General features: G+C 45.0%; 1 protein-coding gene across 9 annotated transcripts in view; it reads left to right on the forward strand.

The window, feature by feature from the left end:
• The window catches only part of zmp:0000001132 (alpha-(1,3)-fucosyltransferase 7), a 56,705-nt gene extending 40,147 nt beyond the window's left edge, over window positions 1-16,558 (forward strand). For all 9 annotated transcript variants that reach the window (XM_068012731.1, XM_068012732.1, XM_068012733.1 and 6 more), the window contains one exon: window positions 11,505-16,558. In XM_068012731.1, coding sequence (XP_067868832.1) covers window positions 11,603-12,658 — 1,056 coding nt within the window. In that variant the 5' untranslated portion in view covers window positions 11,505-11,602 and the 3' untranslated portion in view covers window positions 12,659-16,558. The remainder of the gene's footprint in view (window positions 1-11,504) is intronic.
• Window positions 16,559-22,206: the final 5,648 nt, after the last annotated feature.

A 22,206-nucleotide genomic window follows, 5' to 3' on the forward strand; every position in this document is an offset into this window, starting at 1 on the left:
CCCCCCTCACTCACTCTAACCTGTCCCCCTCTGAACTTGAGGCACTCCGTTCTCTCAGGTCTAACCCCGACATGGTCATCAAACCTGCAGACAAGGGTGGTGCTGTTGTTGTGTGGCGTACTGACCTCTACCTTGCAGAGGCTCAGCACCAACTCTCAGACACTTCTTCCAACCTCCCTCTGGACCATGACCCCACCACCTAACATCAAGCTACTGTCCAGAGGACTGTCACTGACCTCATCTCCTCTGGAGATCTTCCCTCTACAGCTTCCAACCTCATAGTCCCACAACCCTGGACAGCCCGCTTCTACCTCCTTCCCAAAATCCACAAACAGGACTGTCCCGGCAGACCCATTGTGTCAGCCTGTTCCTGCCCCACTGAACTTATTTCTTCCTATCTTGACTCTATCTTTTCTCCACTGGTCCAGTCTCTTCCCACCTATATCCGTGACTCTTCTGACGCCCTACGTCATTTTGAAAATTTCCAGTTTCCTGGCCCCAACCGCCTCCTCTTCATTATGGACTTCCATCCCCCACCAGGACGGTTTGATTGCTGTCCGCTTCTTCCTTGAACAGAGGCCCAACCAATCCCCATCCACCACCACCCTCCTCCATCTGGCTGAACTTGTTCTCACATTGAACAACTTCTCCTTCAACTCCACTCATTTCCTTCAAGTAAAAGGTGTTGCTATGGGTACCCACATGGGTCCTAGTTATGCCTGTCTTTTTGTGCGATATGTCGAAAATTCCTTGTTCCAGTCCTACTCGGGCCCCCTCCCCCAACTCTTTTTCCAGTACATTGATGACTGTATCGGTGCCGTTTCCTGCTCCTGCCCCGAACTGGAAAACTTTATCAACTTTGCTTCTAATTTCCACCCTTGTCTCACCTTTACATGGTCCATCTCTGACACTTCCCTTCCCTTCCTTGACTTCTCTATCTCCATCTCTGGGGATAGGCTGTCTACTAATATCTATTATAAGCCCACTGACTCCCACAGCTACCTCGACTACAGTTCTTCACACCCTGCCTCCTGTAAGGACTCCATTCCATTCTCCCAGTTTCATCGTCTCTGCGCATCTGCTCTGTTGATGCAAAATTCCATGACAGTGCATCTGATATGTCTTCCTTTTTCCTCAACTGAGGATTCCCCCCCACTGTTGTTGACAGGGCCCTCAACCGTATCTGGCCCATTTCCCGCACCTCTACCCTCACCCCTTCCCCTCGCTCCCAGAACCGCAACAGGGTTCCCCTTGCCCTCACTTTCCACCCCATCAGCTTCCATACCCAAAGGATCATCCTCCACCATTTCCGCCACCTCCAGCGTGATGCCACTACCAAATGCATCTTTCCCTCCCCTCCCCTGTCAGCATTCCGAAGGGATCGTTCCCTCCGTGACACCTGGTCCACTCCTCCATTACCCCCACCACCTCTTCCCCTTCCCATGGCACCTTCCCCTGCAATCGCAGGAGATATAATACCTGCCCATTTACCTCCTCTCTCCTCACTATCCCAGGCCCCAAAAACTCCTTTCAGGTGAAGCAGCAATTTACTTGTACTTCTTTCAATGTAGTGTAGAGAGTTGGGCAGAGAAATGGCAGATGGAGTTCAATCAGGGCAAATGCGAGGTGATGCATTTTGGAAGATCCAATTCAAGAGTGAACTATACAGTAAATGGAAAAGTCCTGGGGAAAATTGATGTACAGAGAGATTTGGGTGTTCAGGTCCATTGTTCCCTGAAGGTGGCAACGCAGGTCAATAGAGTGGTCAAGAAGGCATACGGCATGCTTTCCTTCATCGGACGGGGTATTGAGTACAAGGGTTGGCAGGTCATGTTACAGTTGTATAAGACTTTGGTTCGGCCACATTTGGAATACTGCGTGCAGTTCTGGTCGCCACATTACCAAAAGGATGTAGATGCTTTGGAGAGGGTGCAGAGGAGGTTCACCAGGATGTTGCCTGGTATGGAGGGCGCTAGCTATGAAGAGAGGTTGAGTAGATTAGGATTATTTTCATTAGAAAGATGGAGGTTGAGGGGGGACCTGATTGAGGTGTACAAAATCATGAGAGGTATAGACAGGGTGGATAGCAAGAAGCTTTTTCCCAGAATGGGGGATTCAATTACTAGGGGTCACGAGTTCAAAGTGAGAGGGGAAAAGTTTAGGGGGGATATGCGTGGAAAGTTCTTTACGCAGAGGGTGGTGGGTGCCTGGAACGCGTTGCCAGCGGAGGTGGTAGACGCGGGCACGATAGCGTCTTTTAAGATGTATCTAGACAGATACATGGATGGGCAGGAAGTAAAGAGATACAGACCCTTAGAAAATAGGCGACATGTTTAGATAGAGGATCTGGATCGGCGCAGGCTTGGAGGGCCGAAGGGCCTGTTCCTGTGCTGTAATTTTCTTTGTTCTTTGTTTGTTCTTTGTTCTTTGTACTGTATTTGCTGCTCACAATGTGGTCTCCTCTACACTGGGGAGACCAAACGCAGACTGGATGACCGCTTTGCGGAACACCTCCGCTCAGTCCGCAAGCAGGACCCCAAGCTTCCAGTTGCTTGCCATTTCAACACTCCCCCTGCTCTCATGCTCACATCTCTGTCCTGGGATTGCTGCAGTGTTCCAGTGAGCATCAACGCAAGCTCGAGGAGCAGCATCTCATTTACCGATTAGGCACACTGCAGCCTGCCAGACTGAACATCGAGTTCAATAATTTCAGAGCATGAAGGGCCCCCCATTTTACTTTTATTTTTAGTTATTTTTTTCTTTTTCCTTTAAAAAAAATTTTTTTGTGTTCATTTTATTTTATTTCATCTTAGTTTGTTCAGTTTACTTACCCAATGTTTTTTTTTCATGTTTTGTACTTGCGGCTTTTCAATTCACAGTCCATTAACACCCTGTCTGTTCCAATGCTTTGTCTTTCAACACACCACTAACATATCGTTTGTCTTTGCTCCATGACCTTCTGGTCAGCGATTCTGTGACCTTGTCCTATTTACACCTTCTCCTTTATTATCTCTTGCCCCACCCCCGCTTTACTTGCTTATAACCTTTTACATTTCTAATATTTGCCAGTTCTGATGAAGGGTCACTGACCTGAAACGTTAACTCTGCTTCTCTCTCCACAGATGCTCCCAGACCTGCTGAGTATTTCCAGCATTTTTTGTTTTTATTTCAGATTTCCAGCATCTGCAGAATTTTGCTTTTATTTAATTAAGATCCTGAGGGGGCTTGACAGGGTGGATGTGGGAAGGATGTTTCCCCTGTGGGAGAATCTAGAACTAGGAATCACTGCTTAAAAATAAGGGGTTACCCAATTAAGACAGAGATGAGGAGAATTTTTTTCTTTCAGAGTGTTGTGAGTCTTTGGAACTCTCTTCCTCAAAAGACGGTGGAAGCAGAGTCTTTGAATATTTTTAAGGCAGAGGTAGATAGAGTCTTGATAAGCAAGGGGGTGAAAGGTTATCGGGGGAAGGCGGGAATGTGGAGTTAAGGTCACAATCAGCCATGATCATGTTGAATGGCGGAGCAGGCTCAAGAGGTCAAGTGGCCTACTCCTGCTTCTCATTTGTATGTTCGTATGTAGGTTCGCATGTTCGTATGCAAGGACCGCCAGCATAAATCTATAAAAAGCAATCTGTGTCACAAAGTGTCATAAGCTTGTTGGTAAAATTAAGGCACATGTTATTAAAGGGGAATGTGGCAGAGCAGTAACAAAGTTGGTCAAAGGAAAGAAGTGAGAGATTAATGGTTAATGGATATTTTTCAAACTGGAGGGGTGTAAACAGTGGCGCTACCATCACCTCCCCCAACCCTTCCTCAGTATCGGGAGTATTGTTCTTTTCAATACGATCTGGACTGGAATGATAGCTCCGGAAGGTGGAGTTGAGGTAGAACACCAGCCATTATCCTATTGAATGGCGGAGCAGGCTGGAAGGGCCAAATGGCCTACTCCTGCTTCTATTTCTTATGTTCTTATGATCTTGGGCATAGTGGGCACAATACCAACATTTACAGATGGCACAAAAGTAGGGACCATGGTTAACTGTGAAGAGGACTGTATGGGTCTACAGGAAGACCACATGAGTAGAGTGGTTTCTTTTTCCACTGAAATAATGCCCAATGGCATTTATTGATTAAGAGCACAGTGCAGACACACTGGGCCAAGTTTTCTGATAACACAAACTTGGAGGTTGTGCACACCCTTTGTGCGGGAATGGAGGGGGTGCTGGTTGTATCAACTTTTCCTCCCTTATTTCTCTTAAACTACAGAGGCCTGAAGCATACTTGACTGGGGATCACAAAGCTGGGCACAGGAGCAGCCTTTAAATACTGTAGTATTGTAAAAGAGGAAGCTGAGGTGTGGATGGAAAAGTTTCTTATTTGCTGACACAGGCCCTGTGAAGACACTGCTCTCTTTAGTGCAATAGGAATAGGAGTTGGTCATTCAGTCTCTCGAGCCTGCTCCGACATTCAATGAGATCAAGGCTGATATGAACCTCAACTCCATTTACTCACCTTTGTTCCGTATTCCTTGACACCCTCACCCAACAAAAATCTATCGATCTTGTATAGATTTTACGGCACAGTAACAGGCCATTCTTCCCAATTAGTCAATGCTAGTGTTTATGTTCCACATGTGTCTCCTTTCACCATGCGTTAGTCAGTCGATCTCAATCCATCCATCTTTGACACTGATGGTATGGGGGTCCTAGTGCAGAAGCTGTACTAAATCAATGCAATCCTATCTGGGATTGTGGGCTACCCTCCAGTTAAGGTGCCATGCCAGTGGCATGAACGAGGTCTGTACAGGGGCAGTGCAAACAACGAACTTCCCAGATACCTGTCAGCCAATGAGGAAGGTACAAGGCAAAGGTGGGTGTGCTGCTCCCTTTGGCAAGCGCTTTTTAAGAGGTCTGACATGCAGAGCTCAACCTAAGTTGAAAATTCCCTGACTGGGTGCAGATATCATTTTGCAAGCCATTAACCTTTTGACATGCACGCTTCCATTGTGCACAAGCTGCACAGCTTGCTTTCCTTGCAGTCGAGGAGGCAGAAGTGGAACTGCGAACAGATGCTTAGGCTTCCAGCTTGAGGCCCACATCTGCTAATTGGGGGTTTCTCAGTGTGATCTGCAGCCATGGGTGCAGAGGGTAGCCCGGTTCTTTCAACAACCATCCACCCAGAATGTGGGCACCATGGCATTGACAGCAAAATTGTGTTCCTGCTAGTGAGATCACAAATGTTTTCTTTGCTTGAAGGCGACTAGGGCTGATATAAAAGAGCCTTCATGCCCACGCAGGTCCCATCTGTGACCCTTTGCACTCCAGGGAACCAGCCACTCAATGAAGACTCTGCCCCTTGTTCAGCTTATGCCTTCTTGCGAGGGGAGAGGTGAGGAGGGTGTTGCTCCAAGCCAACATTGTGATTGCCTTTTCCTTGCTGAATAAGCACACTACAGACCGCCTGCCATTTACATCCTGGGTGGTTTGAAAGGAATGCTTCATGCTGCAGTTACTGTCATTCTTACAGGAAGACCAATCTTTGATCGAGATGTATATGTGCTGATTGCAGTGTGACACATGGAACAGCCCTGTGATAGCCTGCCTTGTGAACTGAAGGTGTTTTAGTCAGGTGTCCTCTGATACAACAACAACAGCTTCTATTTATTTTGTGACTTTAATGTAGAAAAATGCCCCAAGATGCAACACAGAGATGTAATTTGTTTAAAAAGGAACATCGGAACAGGAATAGACCATTTAGCCCCTTGCGTCTGTTCTGCCATTCAATGGGATCATGGTTGATCTGCGGTCTAACTCCACACACCCACTTTTGTCCCATATCCATTAATAACTCTGGATAATAAAAAACTATCAACCTCAGATTTAAACTTAACAACTGATCTAGCATCAATTGCCGTTTGCAGAAGAGTTCCAAACTTCTGCCACCCTTTGTGTGAAGAAGTGTTTCTCCTGAAAGGTCTGGCTCTAATTTCTAGATTATGTCTCCTAGTCCTGGACTCCCCAATGAGTGGAAATCTATCTACCCTCTCTGTTCCCCTTCTGGATGCCAAGACAAAGAAGGAGATATTAGGAGGGGTGACTGATAATTTGGTGAAGGAAGTGGGTTTTAAGAATGGTCTCAAAGGAGGTAGCGAGCCGAAGGGGTTTAGGAAGGGAATTACAGAGCAATTCTATGCAGCTGAAGGCATGGGCACCAATGGTGGGGTGAAGGAAAGTGCCAAAGCACAAGGTGAAAGACAGAGAAATGGAGAGTTTCGGGGGAGAGTTGTAGGGCTGGAGGAGGTGCAGGTCCAGGGCTAGTGACAAATCTGTCCTCGGCATCTCAGGAGTCATTGCACCTGCATAATTAAGCCCCCCTCTTCCTCACTGCACTCAGGTCCTTCTTCCATTTTTTGGATGATTGGCAACCTCAGAAATCGCTGCCACCTGCCCTTTAAATAGGACCCGCTGGTGCCTCAGTCCTGCCTCCATCCCGCATCCGCCACTGCTAATTTGGTGGCAAATGGGACTCTGTGCCAATTAATCTTAAAGGGAATCTAGACAAGCATATCGGGGAGAAGGGAATAGAGGATTATGTTGAAAGATTTAAATGAGGAAAGAAGGGAGGATGCTCACATGGAGGATAAACACCGACATGGACTGGTTGGGCTGAATGGCCTGTTTCTGCGCCGTATATCCTATGTAATCCTATGTAAATTATTTGCAATTTAAACTTGCAGCGCGTGTGCATTGCCGCAGCAGTGCAGTGTCAGGACTCGGGAGTCACCACGACATCGGGGTTCCGACCCCAGAATTGAAATGCTGCCCCTGATGTCAGAAAATCCAGTGCAAACTCATTAAGCGTTTATTTCAGTAAAGTTTAGGTTGATCAGTTGCATAGACTGGAAAAAAGGCTCCAGATACGAATTCAGAAATTCGCGCGCAGATTGTATCCGATGTTCAAAGTCTCAATTCTCTATGGTGAACAGTCACGCAAGGCTTTGGGAAATCTGTGCCAGAATTACCAGGTCATTATTTATGAAAGTAATGTGGACAGACTCAGTGTTTGTGCTTCAGGGCAATGCTTCCCCAGAACTGAGAACAGCAACTTACCATGGGGTCCATATTCAGATGTGCCATACCAGACTTTCCTCTGCCACCCATTTTAACAGAGGTATTGACACATTTACAATAAGTAAGTTAATGTTTTTCAATACTGATATAGCACGGAAAATTCGCAACCACCACCCCCCACCAACAGGAGAAACTGAGAGAGACAGCCAGCATCCTTTCTCAGTGAACTGCCCATCGAGTCTTCCTGAATGAAACTGAAATGCCACTGCCTGTTAAACCGACAATGCAAATATCATTCTGTGTCTGGGCAGTGCAATGACACAGTGAGGTGCAACATTAAGTGATAGATCTTAAGTTCATGAGTCATTAATTCACAATACACAAGGTCATTGGAGCAGAGCAAGGATAGCGATTGCCTCAAAGGAAGTGAAGGAGATTCAACTCTGACCTCCTTTGAGCTGCAGCCAACCAGTCTGGACTTTATTTTTGCTTTATAAGGTGCGGAAAAGGCAAACCACTGTGTGAGATTATGAGATAGCATAGAAAGATGGGTAATGCTACTAGACACTAGGTATTTCCACAGTCGTATCTAATACAGTTCAATAGTTGACAGGGAAAATGGCAAATGCCACCTTTAGCATTGCACTGAGGTACACGGGCAAAGAAGGTTGGAGGCCAGCAGTTTTTAAATTTAATATTCTTTGCCGTGCGTTCTCTCCTCTTGTCATTGGTTTCACCATGAAGCACTCACAAAACAACATTGCAATCCAGACAGTCTGTCCCCAGATCACTGTTCCAAAAATGTTTTTGTTCTGTCTCATTTTGGTTGGGTGGCTGTCCCTTTAAATCTGGTTACAATACACGATGGAGGGGGTGGGAAGAGTATGTGTTCACATAGGCCGACTGATTAGAATCTTCACAGGAAGGCAAGGTAGAATAGTTAGCTCCACAATTCAGTAAAAATTACAAGAAAGTGAGGGGCTATATGTATATAAATATAACATAAATATAAATCCTAACCGATTAGCTGTGGGTTAGATTTAACTTTTTTGTTTGTTTTCCCTTATGGAATATGTAAATAATTCAATATATCACTTGTTCACTGTTTAATAAATTTGCTTATAATGAGGTCTGATATGCTGCTCTGCCACTGTTAAATGCTGGAAAAAAGCAAGAACTTGCATTTATAGAATCATAGAAGGTTTAAGGCATAGAAAGAGGCCACTTGGCCCATTATGTCTGTGCCAGCTTAAAAACGATCCCCCTATTCTAATCCTACCTTTCAACATTTGGTCCGTAGTCCTGTATCTTACGGCACTTGAGGTGCATTTCCAGACTCCTTTTGAATGAGTTGCGAGTTTCTGTCTCAACTACCATTTCAGGCAGTGAGTTCCAGACCATCGCCACCCTCTGGGTGAAAAAGTTTTTCCTCATCTCCCTCTAATTTTTCTACCAATCACATTAAATCTATGCCCTCTCGTCACTGACCTCTCTGCTAAGGTGAACAGACCCTTCACCTCCACTCTGTCCAGGCCCCTCAAAATTTTGTACATTTCAATCAGATCTCCCCTCAGTCTTCTCTGTTACAAGGAGAACAACCTCAGCCTATCCAATCTTTCCTCACAGCTGCATTTTACCAGAACTAGCAACATCCTCTTAAATCTCCTCTGTACCCCCTCTAATGCAATTACATCCTTTCTGTAATCAGGTGACCAGAACTGCACACAGTACTCAAGTTGTGACCTAAACAATGAGCTATACATTTCCAGCATAACCTCCCTGCTCTTGTATTCTATACCTCAGCTAATAAAGGAAAGGATTCCATATGCCTTCGTAACCACCTTATCGACCTGTCCTGCTATCTACAGGGATCTGTGGACATTCACTCCAAGGTCCCTTACTTCCTCTACACTTTTCAGTATTTTCCCATGAATCATGTATTCCTTTGCCTTGTTTGACCTCCCCAATTGCATCAGCTCACACTTCTCCAAGTTGAATTCCATTTGCCACTTTTCTGCCTATCTGACTGGACCATCAATATCGTCCCGGAGCCGACAGCTATCCTCCTCACTATCTACCACACGGTCAATCTTTGTGTCATCCGCAAACTTCTTGATCGTGGCCCTACATTTACATCCAAATCATTAATATACACCACAGAAATCAGGGGACCCACTACTGAGCCCTGCGGAATGCTACTGGAAACAGCCCTCCAGTCACTAAAACAGCCATCAACCTTTTGTTTCCTGCCACTGAACCAATTTTGTATCCACCTTGATGCATTTCCCTGGATCCTATGGGATTTTATTTTTTTTACCAGTTTGCCTTGTCAAAAGCCTTGCTGCATCTACCCTCATCTATCTTCCTTGTTACTTCTTCAATAAATTCAATCAAGTTAGTCAAACAAGATCTTCCCTTAACAAATCTATGCTATCCTTGATTAACCTGTGCCTTTCTAAGTGACAGTTTATCCTCTCTCTCAGATTAGATTCCAATAATTTGCCCACTACTGAGGTCAGACTGACTGACCTGTAATTAATCAGTCTATCCTTTGCTCCCTTATTGAACACAGATAAAACGTTAGCAGTTCTCCAATCCTCCAGCACCACACCTGTATCCAGTGAGGACTGGAAAATGATGGTCAGACCCTCTGTTATTTCCTCTCTTGCTTCTTTTAACAGCCTAGGATACATTTCATCTGGCCCTGGTGATTTCTCAACTTTCAAGGATGCTAATTCTATTAATACTTCCTCTCTCCCTATGTTTATCACATCCAATACTTCACACTCTTCCTCCTTAATACAATATCTTTCATGATCTCAGGGCATCCAAAGTACTCAACAGCCAATGAAGTACTTTTTCAAGTGTAGTCATTGTTGTAACATAGAAGTCTTGGCAGCCAAGGTCCTACAAACGGGAAAGTGATAATGACCAGATATCCGGTTTTTGTGATAAATATTGGCCAAAACCCAGGGAGAACTCCCCTACTCTTCTTCAAAATAGTGCCATGGGATCTTGTATGTCCACCCAAAAGGGCACAAAGGGCCTCAGTTTAACATCTCACCTGAAAGGCAGCAGCTCTGACGGCAAAACACCCCGTAAGTGCTACAGTGGAATGTCAGTCTGGGTTATGTGCTTAAGTCTCTAGAGCAGGGCTTGAACGTTCTGACTCAGAGGTAAAAGTGCTCCCACTATAGCTACATCTTACACTTTGAGGGAAAGCATCTCGAAGCACAGGATAACTTTTACATTTATAATTAAATTAAACAAGATTACCAGACAGGGTTTGCAGTTCATTATCCTGCACATGCTACTGAAATGTTACCTAGATCTCAAGAACAAAATAATCACTCAAATATATGGTCGGGGTGATATTGGTCATAGCCAGTACCATGATTCGCTGAGCCAGTATTGCGAAATGGGCTTAAAGCGAATTTGCTGCCCACTTTATACCATGCCCGATTTTCTTTTCCATTAGCCTGGACCAAATTCGGTCCCGGGGAGTCAGAACTTGTCAATGAGAGCAGTCTGAGATGAGAGCTGACATATTCTCAAGCAAGAATGTTAGAAAATGTCCAGAACATAATCATCACTGCCAATTGTACTCTTCAGTTGATCTAAGCATGTTGTATAATAGCAATGCTGCTTCGATGGCTCAGTTACTGACAGCACTGCCCATGATGGGAGGTTCCACATTCAATCTCCCGTAAGTCACAAGTAAGTCGATCTCATCCAGCACAGTAGTAAAGATTTGTGTTCAGCTCAGCTCAGTACCTTGGGCCATTGAGGAAGTGCAGTGGGTGGGAGTGGGAGGGGGGAAAAGAGAAATAAAATGAACTGGGAATTCCACTTAGCATCCCTACCCATTGCTTCTTCTTGTGTGCAGTCTCAAGATGAGGACAGAATCAAACTCAACTGTGATTCCTCTGTGATGGAATAACCAGCTCATAGTTTCCACTTAGATATGAAGATTGCCCTCTTGGGCGAGGGCCATTGGGATGTATGGAACTGTAACTCAGTTTCAGTCAGAAAGGGGTGCGGCGGTGGAGTCGGGAATTAATTGGACAGGTAGTGGGAAAATCTATTATTATCCTTCCTCAATGTTTGCATTTCAGTACAACTTTCTACATTCATTCTTAAATTGATTTAGAAATTAGACACTTTTTTCCATAATTCAATTGTTTGTTGTCCTTAAATTTCAAACATATTTCTGCTTGCCACTGTGAAGAGCATAGCTTTAAATAGGCAAGCAAAGCTAACATTGTTTTTCAGAAAGTGATTGATTAACCTTCATGCCAGCCTGAACTCCAAATGAACTATGCAAAATATAGGCACTTCCTTTTCATACTCGAACTGTGAATAACAGCCTGGCACCTTCAAAGGCCAAGTGGGGCACAACAAATTAACCACTATCTCCTTGCTGTGTTCTTACAGAGACGGCTCGCAAGCAGCTCACATGCAGCAGGCGTTTGTACAAAGATTTCTACAGGCTTTAGGCTACTGTTTCTTTTCAATCGCTGGCAAGCCAACACATGGCAGTCTTGCAGGTATACTTACTATCAACATTGAAGACTGGCAAAATCCTTGCATTGATTTTAGTTGCTGCATATTTCATGCAGATCGTGATTAACTTTTATATCAGCCAAGTGATCTGGTCAGTGAAAAGCAATGTAAAGTTTCAAGAGCCTTTAGTCGTGTTGATTTGGCATTGGCCATTTCACTGGAACTCCACTCCGAGAGCAGATGTTTGCCTGGATTTGTATGCGATTGACAACTGCATTCTCACGCACAATAGATCCATGTTTGATCGTGCTGATGTCATAGTATTCCACCATAGGGAACTTCAGATCAACAGCTCCAGTTTGCCACAGCAGACGAGACCTCCCAACCAGAAGTGGCTCTGGGTATCTTTGGAGTCACCAACTAACACAAAAAGGATTCGTCAACTCAACGGCTACTTCAACTGGACTATGACCTACAAGACCGATTCTGACATCTTCCTGCCTTATGGGACACTCATACAAAGTGGCCAATCATCCGATTTCTCTATTCCTAAGAAATCTGACCTTTCGACATGGGTTGTTAGCAATTACCACAAATCCAGTCTGAGGGCAAAAGTGCATGCTACCCTATCCAAGCATATGACAGTAGACATGTATGGAGCAGCAGCCAGAAAAATCCTTCCTAAAGAAATGCTACTGCCAACAATCTCTCGCTATGCCTTTTACCTGGCTTTTGAAAACTCCATACACAAAGACTACATCACAGAAAAACTCTGGAGAAATGCTTTCATGGCAGGGTCTGTTCCTGTTGTGTTGGGGCCTCCGCGAGCTAACTATGAAGAATTTGTCCCACCAGATTCCTTCATTCACGTGAACGACTTTACCTCTGAAAATGAACTGGCCAATTTCCTTCGGGGTCTATGGGAGAATGGCACTCGATACAAGCAGTATTTCAACTGGAGGAAAAAGTATGCGGTCAAGATATACACAGACTGGACAGAGAGGTTTTGTAACATTTGCACTAAATTTCATAGCCTTCCTCAGTCAAAGATATATCATAATTTACATGCTTGGTTTCACAAGTAGATATTTGTTTTCAATTTAGCTCATAGAATATAACTTTATTTAGTTAAACCAGTAGGTTTTATTACAGATATATAAGAAATAAAAATTATTGTTACTATTCTGAAATGAAACTTTATTTTGATATTTTAGATCATTACCTCCTCTTGCTTAAGCAGGAATCTCTCGCGATTGTTCTCTTGGAGAGGGTATAGAGGAGATGTACTAGAATGGTACCAGGATTGAGGGACTTCAGTTATATATGGCGACTGGAGAAGTTGGGATTCTTCTCCTTAGAGCAGAAAAGGTTAATGGGAGAATTAATAGAGGTGCTCAAAATTATTGAGTAAATCGGGCGAAACAGTTTCAATTGGCAGGAAGGTCAGTAACCAGAGGACCCAGATTTAAGATAATTGGCTGAAGAATGGGGGCAGGTGAGGAGAAAGTTTTTTTCACAGTGCGATGTTACGATCTGGAATGCACTGCCTGAAAGGATGGTGGAAACAGATTCAATAATAACTTTCAAAAAGGAATTGGATATATACTTGAAAAGGAACAAATTGCAGGACTATGGGGAAAGACAGGGGAGTGGGACTAATTGGATAACTCTTTCAGAGAGCCAGAACAGATAAAATAGGACAAATATGCTGTGAGATCTTATAATTCTAACTATAACCCAACACTTGGCAGTTAAACCAACAAATGCTGGAATTGGTGCAGTGCTTCAGTCAGTATTTGAAGGGACTGATTAATTATTTGAATGGAGACCCTTCCCTTCTTGGAAACTGATGCAAATTAGGCACCAGCTTGAGCAGCTAGCATTTAAATGTTGTTGCAGTATATCAGCCAGGGCTGCCAACCTTGACCACTGTCCAGTGATCTTTACTGAAAAGAGCATGTGAGTGGACACTGAATGAGGACTGGATCGGGCTGAATTATGGTATGACACCCAATCTCCCACCTGACCACATAAAAGCAAATAACTGCCAACACTCACAATGAAAGCTCACACAGGACCTATCTATAAACTGCCGGATGTTAACATCCACATGGAACCAGACCCCAGCATGAATCAGCAATTGAAGGAGTCAAGGGGGGGGGGGGGACATTAGAGGGTGGCAGTGGGATTTGATGTTTCTATTTGGGGAAAGTAGATGAGATGCGAAGGGAGACTGAAATCCTGCTTTGGAATAAGAAAGTATGAAAAGAAAGCAATGGGATCATTCTTCTACACTTCCTGTGCCTTAATAAATATCCAAATCATCAACATATTAAAAGATTAGTATCGTCAACATTTACAATATTTAAAATGTCACTTTGCCTAATATAACTGAAGAAATGTTACAAATTCTAACCAAGTTTTCTTGGATGAGCTTAACCAGTTTTTACAATAGCATTCTTAAATTACTACATATATAATATATATATCATGTTATACAGAACTAACCATGTGAATCACTCTTGTTATGAAGATGGAGTTGCTTGAATTTATATTTTAAGTATTTGCTACAACTCTTTCTTTAAAAAATACTGGATGAAAATTTGATTCGGTGCTTGTAAGATATGAGCCAGCATGTCATGAAGGAATGTCCAAAGAAATTCTCCCTCTTACCAGCGGGACTTTGGTTTTAAATGAAACCAGAATGGCAGTATCAATGTCCCCTCTGGCCTGAGACTTATGGAGTGTAGGTTTTACCAAGTGTCTGCCTGAGGCCTCATGCCATCCCTGTTGTTAACGGGCGAGCAACCGCATAGGGCGTACTGACCTCTGTGTAAGAACACCCATCAAGCACTCCCGTGTAAAAGTCCACACACTAAAAGCTTGTTTATCTAATCTACCCCGGGGTCAGGTGGGGTGAATGACTACAAGTTCAATGCCAATCATATCACACAGACTCAAGAGAGAGATGACAAGAACGACTGATGTGGGGAATAGAAGTTTCAAGATGAGGTAATGCTCTTCTGATACTTGGGCTCAAGGCACATTAATGAGACACAGTCTAGGGAGCTTTACTCTGCTTCTGGGTGATGATATACCTAACCTGGGAGCTTTTGGCACTAATCAAAATGAGAAAGGGGCCCATCCCTTAAATGGCATCCCTTGCTAACCTAATGAGCACAAAATATTCACTATTCAAAGAATGTTAAACATTAAAATATACTGGGGCTAATTCCCCCATAGTGTGTCCCTATGAGGAGTGTTCTTTGCAGATACTGTGGGTAAAGGCAGCACTGACCCCCAGCCCTTGACCTCCCATCCATTCCTTGAATTTGGCTGCCATCGTGAACGTCTCCATCCCCCAGTGATAAGTGCACTACCCCATGCGGCATTGATCCACATAGAAGAGGAAGGCCCCACTATGTGCTGATCTGAGCCAGGATAGCAATGCTACAATTAGCCACAAGTCTCCTGGGATAGGGACATAGGGGAGGGTAAAAAAAGCAGCCAATGTTACTGCTCCTCATCGCTCTGCAGTGATCCCACCCCCATCCCTGTCACTTCACCCTCCAACTCCACTCTGCCCTGCATAAACATACATATGGACAATGGGGGAAGCCAGGCTAGGACTTAATGTGAAGCCACCACATCAACCTCTCCAACCATTGGTCAAGTTGCTTGACAGATACTCACTCATAGGACCGGGAGTAGGCCATTCAGCCCCTCGAGTCTGATCTGTATCTTAACCCAATTTAACTGCCTTAATACCTTTGTCTAACAAAAATCTATCAAGCTCAGTTTTGCCATTTTAAATTGATACCCAGCCTCAACATATTTTAGGGGAACGAGTTCCAGATTTTCATGACCCTTTATGTGAAGGAGTGCTTCCTGACATCACCCCTGAATGGTCTAGTTCTAACTTCTGGACTCCCCAACCAGAGGAAATCATTTTTCTCTATCTATCGGATCAAATCATTTAATCACCTTAAACACCTCAGTCAGATTATTCCTTAATCTTTTACACTCGAAACAATACAAGCCGAGTCTATGGAACCTGCCCTCATAATTTAACTCTTTTAGTTCCAGTATCATATTGTCACTGAACTAGTAACCCAGAGACCCAGGCTACTGCTCTGGGGGCTTGGGTTTGAATCCCACCATGGCAGATGGTGAAATTTAGATTCAATTAATCTGCGAATTAAAAAGCAATCCTAATGGTGACCATGAAACCATTCTTGATTGCTGTAAAAACCCATCTGGTTCACTAAGGTCCTTTAGGGAAGGAAATCTGCTGTCCTTACCTGGTCTGGCCTACATGTGACTCCAGACCCACAGCAATGTGGTTGACTCTTAAAATGCCCTCTGAAATGGCCTTGCAAGCTCCTCAGTTCAAGGGCAATTAGGGATGGGCAATAAACGCTGGCCTAGCCAGCGACACCCACATCCCACAAAAACGAATTTTTTAAAAATCACTCATGTAGAATGCCCACTTAGTCAAGGTACCAAAGGACACCTAGCACACATGTGCTAGCACCCATCCCAACAACCATACCCCACAGCCATTGCTAAGCACTCATTACTCAGCATCGATGGCCCAGAACCAATTGCCTAGCACCTATGCCCAGCACCCATGGCTTAGCACCCATGCATGGCCCAACACTCATTTCCCAGCACCCTTTTCTAAGCAAGAAAGCTGGGGGGACTCAATACAGAATACAATACTAATGCTGATCATTTTTCAGAGTGTGCTCATAGAGGGAAGTTTCTGTGTCTGAGTTAATGTCAATGAATCTGACCCATCACCCGTGTGTGTCAGAGAATCCACCATTTCCTGTTATACAGGCAAGATCCTTCACTGACACATTCAGAATGTTTAGGTTGATGATTGTGGTGCAATTGTTTCACTCAGTTCTAAATATACAGTGTTTTGCTTAGGATCAAATTTGTATTGAACTAAAAAAAATATAGATATATAAATAAATATACAAATGATATGACTGGATCATTTTACTTATTGTGATTTTTTTTTGCGGTTAACTCAGTAGTGAGCATTCAACTGGAGTTAGACAATTCTAGTTCCCCTTCATTGGCATTAATTCTCTCTCCCCCTTGCTCCCCAGCACTCACTCATTGCTAGGAGGATATTGTTTTGTGGGCACTGGCCATCTCTCCTGCAGCCCACGTAAGTGGCCATTCTTCATGTGTGAGCATAGACCATGGAAGTTGGGTATTGAGCCACAGAGGGTGTCAGAGTTGGGCCTCCTCCTGTCCTCATCTAGAATGCTGCACTGGTGCTGTAGGAGATTCTCCTCGGGGGTTGGAGCTGAAGCACATTGTTGGGGTAGAGGAGAGGAAGCTTGATCCTAACTGTGCTATGAGAACAGAAAGTGCCGTAAATACTCAGCAGGTCCGGCAGCATCTGTGCAGAGAGAAATAGAGTTAACATTTCAGGCCTGTGACCCTTCATCAGAACAGCTAACTATGCTATACCTGACCGCTGGGAAAGCTGTCACTGAGGGCTGAATTTTATTGCCCCCCCAACCCAGAGACAGGAATGGAGGCGGGGTGGGGGGGGGGGGGCATAAAACTGTATGGGAAAGCAGGGGGTAGAGTGCCCGTCGCTTTCCCGACACCCTCGAATTTTGTCCAGGGTGGGGACAGCCTTCCCGCCCAGAGGCCAATTACTGGCCACTTGAAGGTCTCTTCCCTCTGCCGCTGATATTTTACCAGTGGTGGTAGGTGCCTCCACCACGTAAGGAGGCCGCCCAGTAATTCAATGCGGCCCCCGCATGGGCTTGAGGGGGGCCCTCCTCTGTGGCCAATCTGTGGCCCATGGAGGGCCCCCGGTGTCAAAGGCCACTCCTGTGGCATCACCTATCCCCCCACCCCCGTCCTCAGTAACCCACCACAACCCCTTTCACCGAGGCCTGCCAGAGTGGCCTTGTGAGCTCATCCCCACTTACCTTCAGTCGAGGCTCCATGGCTGCTCTTCTTCAAGTGCCTGCTGCTATTCCAGTGGTAGGCACAGTTCCCAGTGGCGCTGGGACTCACAAAGACACCAGAACACAAGAAATAGGAGCAGGAGTAGACCATATGGTGCATTGAAGCCTTCAATGTATTCAACAATGGAGCATCCACAACCTTCTGGAATAGAGAATTCCAAAGATTCACAACCCTTTGAGTAAAGTAATTTCTTCTCATCTCAGTCTCAAATGATCAGTTCTGATGAAGGGTCACTGACCTGAAACGTTAACTCTGCTTTTCTCTCCATAGATGCTGCCAGACCTGCTGAATATTTCCAGCATTTCTTGTTTTTATTTTAGATTTCCAGCATCTGCAGTATTTTGCTTTTACTTAAATGATCAGCCCCTTGACCTGAGATTGTGCCCCCACATCTAGATTCCCAACCAGCGGAAACAATCTCTCAGTCTCTACCCTGTACAGCTCCTTCAGAATCTTGTATGTTTCAATGAGATCGCCTCTCATTCTTCCAAACTCCAGAGGGTATAGACCCAATTTACTCCGCCTCCCATGATAGAACAACCCTCTCATCCCAGGGACCAATTTGGTGAACCTTCACTGTACCATCTCCAATGCAAGGATATCATAGAGCCATAGAGTTATACTGCACAGAAACAGGCCCTTCGGCCCATCGTGTCCATGACGGCCATCAAGCACCAATCTATTCTAATCCCATTTTCCAGCACTTGGCCCTTAGCCTTGTATGCTATGGCGTTTCAAGTGCTCATTTAAATACTTCTTAAATTTTGTGAGTGTCCCTGCCTCTACCACCCCTTCAGACAGTGCGTTCCAGATTCCAACCAACCTTTGGGTGAAAAATGTTTTCCTCAAATCCCCTCTAAACCTCCTGCCCCTTACCTTAAATCTATGCCCCCTGGTTATTGACCCCTCCACTAAGGGAAAAGGTTTCTTCCTATCTAACCTATCAATGCCCCTCATAATTTTGTATACATCAATCATGTGCCACCTCAGCCTTCTCTGCTCTGAGGAAAACAACCCTCGCCTTTTCAGTCTCTCTTCATAGCTGAAATGCTCCAGCCCAGGCAACATCCTGGTGAATCTCCTCTGCACCCTCTCCAGTGCAATCACATCCTTCCTATAGTGTGGTGACCAGAACTGTACACAGTACTCCAGCTGTGGCCTGACTATCATTTAAAACAGCTCTATCATAACCTCCCTGTTCTTATATTCTATGCCTCGGCTGCTAAAGGCAAATATCCCATATGCCTTCCGAACCACCTTATCTACCTTTGATGCTGCCTTCAGTGATCTATGGACAAGTACACCAAGGTCCCTCTGACCTTCTGTACTTCCTAGGGTCCTACCATCCATTCTATATTCCCTTGCCTTGTTAGTCCTCCCAAAATGCATCACCTAACACTTCTCTGGATTAAATTCCATTTGCCACTGTTCCGCCCATCTTACCAGCCCATCTATATTGTCCTGTAATCTAAGGCTTTCCTCCTCACTATTTACAACACCACCAATTTTCGTGTCATCTGAAAACTTACTTATCATACCTCCTATATTCACGTCTAAATCATTAATGTACACTACAATCAGCAAGGGTCCCAGCACCGATCCCTGTGGTACACCACTGGTCACAGGCTTCCACTCGCAAAAACAACCCTCGACCATTATCCTCTGCCTCCTGCCACTGAGCCAATTTTGGATCCAATTTGCCAAATTGCCCAGGATCCCATGGGCTCTTACCTTCTTAACCAATCTCCCATGCGGACTTTATCAAAAGCCTTACTGAAGTCCATGTAGACTACATCAACTGCTTTACCGTCATCTACACATCTCGTCACTGCCTCGAAAAATTCAATCAATTTGTTAGACACGATCTCCCCCTGACAAAGCCATGCTGACTATCCCTGATTAATCCCTGCCTCTCCAAGTGGAGATTAATCCTGTCCCTCAGAATTTTTCCAATATTTTCCCTACCACTGATGTTAGACTCACCAGCCTGTAATTACCTGGTTTATCCCTGCTACCCTTCTTAAATAATGGTACCACATTCGCTGTCCTCCAATCCTCTGGTACCTCTCCTGTGGCCAGAGAGGATTTGAAAATTTGTGTCAGAGCCCCTGCTTTCTCCTCCCATGCCTCACATAACAGCCTGGGCTACATCTCATCTGGGCCTGGGGATTTATCCACTTTTAAGCCCGCTAAAACAGCTAATACTTCCTCCCTTTCAATGCTAATATGTTCAAGTAGATCACAATCCCCTTCCCTGATCTCTACACCTACATTGTCCTTCTCCATAGTGAACACAGATGAAAAGTAATCATTTAAAACCTCACCTGTGTCCTCCAGCTCCACACACAGATGGCCACTTTGGTCCCTAGTTATCCTCTTGCCCTTAATATACTTATAAAATGCCTTAGGATTTTCCTTTATCTTGCCCACCGGTGTTTTTTCATATCCCCTCTTCGCTCTCCTAATTACTTTTTTTAGTACACCATTACACTTTCTATACTCCTCTAGTGCCTCCGTTGTTTTCAGCCCTTTGAATCTGCCATTAGCCACCTTTTTGTTCCTGATCTAATCCTCTATATCCCTTGACATCCAGGGTTCCCTGGACTTGTTGGTCCTGCAGTCCACCTTAACGGGTACATGTTGGCTCTGAACCCTCACTATTTCCTCTTTGATGTAGACCTTCCTACAAGTAGCTGCTCCCAGTCGTCTTTGGCCAGATCCTGTTTGAGCATATTGAAATCGACCTTCCCCCAATTCAGTATCTTTATTTCCGGCCTGTCTTTGTCCTTTCCCATAACTACCTTAAATCTTACAGTTATGGTCACTATCCCCGAAATGCTCCCCCACTGACACTTTTACAACTTGCCCAGCTTCATTCCCTAGGATTAGGTCCAGTACTGCCCCTTCTCTTGTCGGACTTTCCACGTACTGGCTCAAAAAGCTCTCCTGTATGCATTTTAAGAATTCCTCCCCCTTTAAGCCTTTTACACTAAGACTATCCCTGTTGATATTAGTAAGTTGAAATCCCCTACTATTATTACCCTATTATTTTTACACCGCTCTGAGATTTGCCTACATATCTGCTCCTCTATCTCTCCCTGACTGTTTGGAGGCCTATAGTACACTCCCAGCCAAGTGATTGCCCCCTTTTTGTTCTCGAGTTCTACCCATATGGCCTCATTTGAGGAACCTTCTAAGATATCATCCCTCCTTACTGCAGTAATTGGCTCCTTGATCAACAGTGCAATGCCATCTCCTCTTTTATCCCCTCCCCTGTCATGCCTGAAGATTCTACAGCCTGGAATATTGAGCTGCCAGTCCTGCCCCTCCCTCAATCATGTCTCTGTGATAGCAACAATATCATAATCCCATGTGCTGATCAATGCCCTCAATTCATCTGCCTTACTAGTAAGACTCCTTGCATTAAAATAGATGCAATCCAGCCTTGCATTTTTCACTTGTGCCTTAACAGGTCTATATTTGATCTGCCTTCCAGACTGACTCAGTTTATCTTCTATATTTGACTGTGCATCACCCCCTACTGTACCGCCACTCTGTATCCCATCCCCCTGCCCAATTAGTTTAAACCTCCCCCCAACAGCACTAGCAAACCTCCCAGCAAGGATGTTGGTCCCATTCCGGTTCAGGTTCAACCCCTCCAACTTGTACAGGTCCCACCTTTGCCAGAAACAGACCCAGTGATCCAGAAACTAAAGCCCTCCCTCCTGCACCATCTCTTCAGCCACGCATTCATCTGCTCTATCCTCCTATTCCTAAACTCACTAGCATGTGGCACTGGGAGTAATCCAGAGATTACAACTTTTGAGGTTCTGTTTTTTAATCTGCTACCTAGCTCCCTAAATTCTTGTTGCAGGACCACATCCCTCTTTTTACCTATGTCGTTGGTACCAATGTGTACCACGACCTCAGACTGCTCACCCTCCCCCTTCAGAATGTCCTGCAGCCGCTCCGTGACATCCTTGACCCTAGCACCAGGGAGGCAACATACCATCCTGGAGTCACATTTGCGGCCACAGAAACGCCTATTTGCACCCCTTACGTTAGAATCCCCTATCACTATAGCTCTTCCACGCCTTTTCCTCCCCTGCTGTGCTGCAGAGCCATCCGTGGTGCCATGAACTTGGCTGTTGCTGCTTTCCCCTGGAGGCCATTCCCCCCTAACAGTATCCAAACCAGTATATCTGTTTGAGAGGGTGATGGCCACAGAGGACTCCTGTACTACCTGCCTGCTCCTACTACTCCACCTGGTGGTCACCCATCCTTTTCTGCCTGTGTAGCCATTACCTACGGTGTGACCACCTCGCAAAATCTGCTATCCACGATGTCCTCAGCATCGCGGATGCTCCACAGTGAATCCACCCACAGCTCCAGCTCCTAATGTGGGTATCCAGTATCTGCAGCTGGATACACTTCCTGCACACATGGTCGTCAGGGACATTGGAAGCGTCCCTGATTTTGCACATAGTGCAGGAGGAGCTTATCACGGGGCTGAGCTCTCCTGCCATGACATACCTTTAGTCTTTTCTTATCCGTTCTTAAATGTGGAGACCAAAACTGCACATAGTACTCCAGATGAGGTCTCATCAAAGCTCTGTAAAATTGTAGCAAA

Source organism: Heterodontus francisci, chromosome 32, assembly GCF_036365525.1.
Source record: "Heterodontus francisci isolate sHetFra1 chromosome 32, sHetFra1.hap1, whole genome shotgun sequence".
Taxonomy (NCBI): Eukaryota; Metazoa; Chordata; class Chondrichthyes; order Heterodontiformes; family Heterodontidae; genus Heterodontus; species Heterodontus francisci.